Source organism: Artemia sp. Qi Xiang Cuo, chromosome 1 (genome assembly GCF_049724085.1).
Source record: "Artemia sp. Qi Xiang Cuo chromosome 1, ASM4972408v1, whole genome shotgun sequence".
Classification (NCBI taxonomy): domain Eukaryota; kingdom Metazoa; phylum Arthropoda; class Branchiopoda; order Anostraca; family Artemiidae; genus Artemia; species Artemia sp. Qi Xiang Cuo.
The window spans coordinates 70,226,987-70,235,079 of NC_142794.1; the positions used below are offsets into that span (position 1 = coordinate 70,226,987).

Genomic DNA, 8,093 nt, shown 5'->3' on the forward strand with positions numbered 1-8,093 from the left:
GTTTATAGTTTACAGTTTATAGTTTTTACTACTGATGACGGTCACTGTATATGTGACCGAAATATCTGGTATATTTTGTGAATTTCTATCACTGTTATCATCATCACTGTCTATTAAAAGGATTTTATCCCTATTTGAACTTTTATTTATCGTCATGGAAAGGCAGTGTTGTCTCCGAAATTATCTATGTCTATATCACAAAGAAAATATCTGTTTCTGAATTTGCTATTGAAGTTTTGTCTGTGGAAAACTCTTGTTTGCTGTGTGTTTTAACCATTCATGCTACTCATGCAGCTGTTGCCTATAAAATAGCAGAAATACCGAATTGATGCAATCTGACTGACGGGTTAACGAATTGCAATTCGTTTTTTAACTCGTTTTTATCAATTATTCATAGCGAAGCGGTAAGAAGACGTCCCTGTGGGCAGTTCGAATCTTAGATAAGACGAATTTTTAAGGCACTCGAATCTCGAAATAGAATTCGAGATTAAACTAGGCAAACTAGAGGGTACAGTGGTTAGAAATATGAGGTGTATACATTTTTCCATAGGAATAAATACAATTTCGTGACAATAAAAGCGAAAGACTAAAAATTAAAAAATAAATTCTTATAAACTCGTTTTTGAAACGAACAAAAAGTAGATTTCTTTCCAGAATCCACGGATAAAAGTGAAAACGAGAGACACAAAACCCATTGGGCTTTAAATAACTTGATCTTTTTCATTAATTTTCTTCAATTAACCGATTTTTTCACTTATGAATTTACAACTTAAAGTAATTTGATATCTTAGTTATATAATGCCCAGTCCGTTTACGTTTATCGTTTCTATTTACAATCAAATATTTTCGAAAATCATCTTCAACTTTTTAGCCCATCCTGAACAGGGGTTAACAGAAAATATATTTATTATTGCTTGTAAAAAAAACCTCTCTTTCTAGAGTAAGACGGAGAATTTCTGTTCACAAAGATGGTCATCGGATCAGCGTGGTGTATTAGCATAAGTTTTCGACATAACACCTTTAAAATGGGTGTTGTTTTCTTAGACCCCACTGCCGTTCTAAGACGAACAAATAAACCTTTAAATGGGGATAAATCCATTTATTTAGACAGTGAAAAAACAGGTACATAAGTCCAGATATTTCGGTCACATATACAAACACCGTCTTCAGTAGAAAGAGTATTTCTACTCTTTAGAAAGAGTATTTCTACTGAAGACGGTCGCAGTATATATGACCGAAATATCTGGACTTTTGTACCTGTTTTTGCACTGTCAAAATAAATGGATTAATCCCCATTTGATAGTTTATTTGTTATGCTAAGTTGAAAATGACTAGTTGGACTAGGACATGTGAAATGCAAGGGGATTGATTTTAGTCGGCGAATGACTGTATTCATGCTTAGAAACTAAATATTCTCTATAGCGATGCGTTCTGTTATAACTTTTTGAGGCAGAGTCCTTCCTTTTTCACTTTTCTGAAAGCTCCAGTCTCCATTGATGCTTTTGAAGAATCAAAAAGAAATCAGACGCATTTGATATTGTCTTTTTTTTTAGGAAAAGTCAAATCAGGTGAATGGTAAGTCGTTTTCATTTAGCCAACTTAGCCTGAAAAAACATAATGAAGACAAGCACAAAATTAGACCCATTTCTGTCTTTCTTAGTTTGTTTGTAGGAAAGGCAGTGCAGTCTTCCAGTCTATTTAGCTTCATTTATGCAGGTGGATAGCTCCACTTACATGGGTAGTATTCATAGTGACGGTGGGAGATGCAGCAAAAACGTAAATGTAGAATACTTAAGGTACAAGTTTTATTATTTTTTTTTCCGTGGTTGAAACCCTTTGGAAGAATAGGAAGCTAGATATCCTTTCAAGACAGATTCTGAATTTTGGAAAACGAGAAAGATATGGTAAACATTTTCCAAAAAAAACTTCCAAAAGACAATTTGTGAGGGTGCCAATTCAAAAAAAAATGTATGGGCTATGAAAGATCTTTTTCAATGGAGATACGAAAAAAGGTGCTTTTCAAATTTAGGGAGGAGGGAGGGGTAGGGAATATTTAGTTTTGTTTCTTATTTTGTTAATGAGAAACCCAAAAAGGACTTTTTCTTATGTCTAGAGGGCGCCATTGTCTCGCCTCAAAGCCCCCATCGCCAGTTGGCACCCCTGGTTTTGCTTACTCATTTGAGCACCCGTCTTTCAAACAATAAGCTGTACAAAGATGTGGTTAAACCAAACTTTTTTAGGGACATAACGAAAGGAAGGTTACGAGAGGGCTGTGTCATAAGTATGAGCAAGTTGTCCTTTTTGGCAATCAAGCTGGAACAAAACCAAAAACTCAAAATCTTCGAATAAAGTAGGAAAAAAATACCTGAAGGAAATGAGAACTGAATGGGAGAGAGAAAGGAATAAAGCTCACCTGAATTAGTTGTTGTTGTAAAGCCTGTTCATGAAGCATAAAAGACGGTGCTTGCACTGCCATACCACCAATAACATCTGGTGGGTGCCTTGTAACAACTGGACTAGACACCGGGGAATGACGATTTAGGTCTGGAAAAAAAAGAAACGTCAGTGAATATTACGCGCCGATGCACGAATATGCCTCGAGTTAAGGCCAGAGTCGAATTCAAGCCAAGTAAAAATCGCTCGGAAATTTTCGAACTTGGGCGTAAACATAGAAATACTTTGGACACAACGAAGAAGCAAAAACAAAAAAGAAAGAAAGTGGATCTAATTATTTCACTGTCTTGAAGAAAATAAGCCCCACATTTTTCTGAAAAAAAAATTGAAAAGGGAGAAAAAAGACCCAAAATGTTTTGCCACATACACGAAAACAATCGTCATTGTAATGATAGATTAATTCAGGCAACAATTCGACCGAAAACCGGAATCGAACTCAAGCCGTTTCAAATAATGTGATGATACAAAAAAGAAAAGAAAAAGAAGTCAAATAATTATCAGGATAAGGAGCAAAGAGAGGAAAGGGAGTTGAGACAAAAGAGGAGAAAGGATTCAATTAAGTTTCACCGTTTGCGGGCGATTTTTAAGAGATGCAAGATCAGTTTTGAATTCGAATTCCCTTTTCTTAGAAAAAAGATGATCATGCATCGTGTAGTTTCAAGTCAAGCCGGGTAAAAACCGGAACCCAAATGCAATCTTTTAAAATTGATTAAAAATTCACAAAAAAGTTGGTATTATGACAAAAACTCTTGTCTAGGAAAAATAAAATACATGTGAAGATTATCAGCAGTAAATATTAAGAAAATAGGGTAAGCCCTGTCTTCATTATGTTTTTTTTTTTCAGACGAAATCAACAGAATGAAAACGGCTTTACCTTCGCCGAAATGGACATTTCCTGGAAAAAGGTCATTTGAAATGCGCCTGATTTGCCTCTTGAGCCTTAAACAGCACCAATAGAGACGGGAGCTGTCAGAAAAGTAAAAAAGCCTAGAATTCACCACAAAATGTCGTAGTGAACACTCTGCTATAGAGAATATTTAGATGGCAACTGTGAACACAGCCATTTCCCGACTAATATCAATCCGTTTGCATTTCATACGCCTGACTAGTCATCCTCAACTTTGTACAAGACATCACGCTGCTCTGATAACCACGCTGTTCATCCGATGATGAACATCAATTATACAGCTTACACAGGGTAAAAACTGTTTTTAGGCCTAATACCAAAATTCGTTGTTCATCAATCACACTGCGAGAAGTCGCTAGTTTTGGCGACTATATAGTCACCAGCTGCATGAATGATTAAATCATGCAACAAACAACAATTCTTCACAGACAACATTACTTCATAAAATGAGGATCGGACATTAATCTTACAACTATTCTCAACAATGAGCGTGGTAAGGCTCAACGGTTGCAGTGCTTTGAAGCACCTATCACGCATAAGCTTATTTGGCTGCGTTCATACCAAGAAGGTTTCAGGCGCCAATAGTTTTCAGCAATATATGCGTATCTTAAGAACATTCTAGAAAATAAGCATGGCTCGGAAGAAGGGAAGTCTAAACACCCCGTAGAAGAAAGGTGGATTAACTTTCTTAAGAAAATCAAGAATCCTAAACGCAAATATCCATGCCTAATATTATGAAAGAATTCGTTTTCTATCCCAACAAGCAATTCCACTGTGGAAAGAGTAGCTTCGCCGGCCCAGTGGACTTGAAAAAAGAATCACCTGCTGCCAGGGACTATGAAATTCATCTTAAACTTCCAGTTTAACCACAGGCTCACTTGCATGAAGTAGCATAATTAAGTAAAAGGAAAAACGACACGTTGGAAAAGGTGAAATCTGTCAAAACATATAGTGAATCAACTAGGTCTGCCACAACAAGTTCCTTTTCATTGCATTCTAAATAAGAAGCAAGTAAGTAGATTAAACAGATTGTTTACTTCCACGCCTCCATCTCAGAGTGTCCCAGCAAGTTCCAAGAATACGACAATCTTAGGTTAAATGATAGCTGCAGAAAACAGGAAATGCAACAATTCAAACCATTTAGGATTATACGCAATAGTAAAAAACATATACTATACGCAAAACATATGTGAGTGAACTGAGTGTCACAAAACCAAAGTTTGTCATCAAGTTTCAGTCTGTAAGTGATTTCTTCATTTATCGAAAATTACCAAGTTAGGTTCACCGAGAACGTAAAAAGCTAAAGGTCGAAGATCAAACGCCTAATAGACTCTTCCCTTGTTTCATAATATTTCCAAATTCAAACAAACAGCCACTAAATGAACTTCATATGTTTTTCTCACTTAAAAAAAAAAAAATTATAAATTTAGATGACTTTCGAGAATCACAATCTCCAGATGATAAAATCTAGAAGATTTTATAGCTAATTCGGTGGATTCCCCGGGTGTTGTTAATCTAAAATTTGAAGTAGTTGTACGTCAAAAAAAGAAGGGAAATCCAATATCATATATCCACTCTTAGCGAATAAATTTGAAAAATCAGCATCATAAGAGAATCTTTATCGATGAATTGCCAGACTCCATTTAACGTCTTCGACATCGGCTTGTTGTATATTTCATCAAAGAGTTCGTGGTAACGAACTGTAAGTAAGGAGCGACCCGGCTCAATAGCAACCGAAGTTCTAAAAAACGGGAGTATTGATACCAATAGATACATCAAAAGAATCAAATTTTAATACGGATTTCAAATATATAAGTTTCATCAAGTTTAGTCCTACCCATCAAAAGTTACGCGCCTGAGAAAATTTGGCTGATTTTCGAAAAAAGGGCGAAAGACCCCCTAAAACCTATAGAACCTTAATGAAAATCACACCATCAGATTCAACATATCATAGAACCCTACTGTAGAGGTTTCAAGCTCTATAGAACCTTAATGAAAATCACACCATCAGATTCAACGTGGCATAGACCCTTACTGTACAAGTTTCCAGCTTTTATCTGCAAAAATGTGGAATTTTGTATTTTTTGCCAAAAGAAATAAAGTGGATGCGTGTTTATTTTATTTTTTTTTCCCAGGGGTGGTTGTATCGACCCGGTAGTCCAAAAAAACCTTGAAAGGGCTCATTCAAACAAAAATAAAAAGTTCTAGTGCCCTTTTTAAGTGACCAAAAAAATGGAGGGCAACTAGGCGACCTACCACGCTCATTTTTTCCCCAAAGTCACCCGATCAAAATTTTTAGATAGCCATTTTGTTCAGCAAGGTCGAAAATATAATAAATATGTCTTTTAGGATGACTTAATCCTAAAAGACAGCCCGGGGGGAGGGCTGAAAGTTATGAACTTTACCCAATGTTTACATATAGTATTGGTAATTTTGAAGTATACAGACGTTTTCAAGGGGGATTTTTTTCTGGTAGTGGAGGGGGGTCGGGGTTATGTGGGAGGATCTTTCCAGGGAGGAAGTTTTCATGGGCGAAGCGACATTCCTATGAAGGGGGCGCCAGATTTCCCAGCATTATTTAAAAAGACGATCAGAAATTAAATAAAAAAATAAACAAGTTTTTCAACTGAAAGCAAGGAGCCACATCAAAACTTAAAACGAACAGAAATAACTAAGTATATGATTGGGTTCGCCCCCTACTCAATACCTCGCTCTATAAGCCAAAGATTTTTAGTACTTTCATAAGATTTATTTATTCGAATTAACGGCCTTTGTGATTAAGAGTCTATTTATAAAGAACTTGAACACAATTCAAACTTTAGCGTAAAAAGTGAATTATTGACAAGGGAGCTAAACTCCTAATATAATTATTAAAAATATATGAATATAGAAGTTCGTTACGTAAGTTAATTCGTAAGTTACGTATATTTATTACTAATTAAAACGTTCGTAAATTAAATTAAACAACTTTCGAGAAAGCCATTTAACCAAATAAAAGTAAAATTGATATGCAATTTTTTTTATAATTATTCATGTATGGTGAGCCAAAATCAAAACCTCCATTAATTCAAAAAGTTCAAAAATTAAATAAAAAAAAACAAGTTTTTTTAACTGAAAATAATGAACGGCATAAAAACTTAAAATAAGCAAGAACTGTTCTGAACATGAAAGGAGCTATTTCATTCTCATCGTCGCGTCCTTGGCGCTTTAGTTTGAAACTTTCTAAAAACGCTATTTTTTAAAAAAATAAAAAAATTTCGCATTAAGAGAGAGGCGTTGAGGAGGGGACAGCCCCTTTTATCTAATAATAGTAAGGAGCGACGTGGCTCAATAGCAACAATACAAAACAAAAATATATAATTCTGATAACTATAGATACATCAAATGAATTGATTTTTATGCTGATTCCAAATATACAAAATTCACAAAGTTTAATGTTACCCGTCAAAAGCTACGAGCCTGAGAAAGTTTGACTGATTTTTAAAAAGGGAGGAAACATACCCAAAAGTCTAGGAGTCCTATTGAAAATTGCACCATCAGATTCAGCAAATCAGAGAACCCTATTGTAGAGTTCTCAAGCTCTCAGCTTAAAAAATGTGAAATTTTGTGTTTTTCGCAAGAAGGTCTTAGGAATTTAGAGGCAAGTCCGCCTATGGTCTTAGGAAGGTTGACCAAGAATTTAGAATTGACACAGGACCATTAATTTGCTTGGACTCTAGGGAGGCATGCCTTTCCAAAAACTAACACACAAGTATTTGTCCAACAAGAGTCATACTTACTCCCACCATTTACCCGTGCCATTTAAACATTTGCCTCTCGATTACTTGGAGTACCTGTCTTTGCTTTTTCTACAATTAAACAAAAAAAAAAGTTTTTGTTTAACTGAAAGTAAGGAACGACAAAACCATAAATCATCCATAACCATCCATGAAAAACATCAAATAAATCGACCAACACGCATAACCATCCATGAAAACAGACATAAATGTGACAAAATTCCTGTTTTTTCATTCTCAGTGAGAAAACCATAAACCACGTGGTGCGCGTCGCGCTGGTACCCCCCTTTCTACTACTAGCACCCTCCCTAGTCCCTTGTTTTACCAAAATCGTCCGACCGAAATTTTGAGATAGCCTTTTTGTTCAGCACAGTTGAAAAGTCCCAAATCTATACCTTTGAGATAACACGGCCCCCTCCCCCTAGCCCCTGGGGATGGATCTTTAAGTTATAGAATTTGCCCATTGTTTACGTATAGTATTTCTTATTGAGAATTATACAGACATTTTAGGGGGCATTTTGCGCTTGGTGTTGGTTTTCAAGGAGATAATTTTCCATGTGGAGGAAAATTTTTGAGGGTGAACTTTCCAGGGAGAATTTTACACCGGGGGGATTTGGCAGAATTCCTATACTAAATTCTTTTTTTTTGTCTTATTTTCTCTTTCCGTACTCAATTTTGCATGTTGAGATGTTCTGGAGGAAGTGTACAGAGGAAAACTGATAGTGCTTAGATTTCCGGAAATAATTTCCACGGAAGGGGAGATTTCTAAAGTTATAACAAAAACAATTAGAACAAAGTCTTTTTTAAATGAAAGTGTGCTAAGGTGAAATTTTCAGGTGAAATCTTCTACACGAAAATTTTACGGACATATTTTCAGAGAGGATGGAATTGCCATGACAGAATTCTACGGAGGAGGGATGTATTTACATGGGAGGAACTTTCCATGAAGGATTTTC

The 8,093-nt window shown here is 35.7% G+C and overlaps 1 protein-coding gene across 1 annotated transcript in view; it reads right to left on the reverse strand.

Annotated features, from left to right (window-relative positions):
* Positions 1–8,093, reverse strand: part of LOC148956667 (histone deacetylase 4-like) — a 221,896-nt gene that overhangs the window by 178,930 nt on the left and 34,873 nt on the right. Inside the window, 1 exon segment of the mRNA XM_089086609.1 lies at positions 2,414–2,544. Within this exon segment, the coding sequence (XP_088942735.1) occupies positions 2,414–2,544 (131 nt within the window).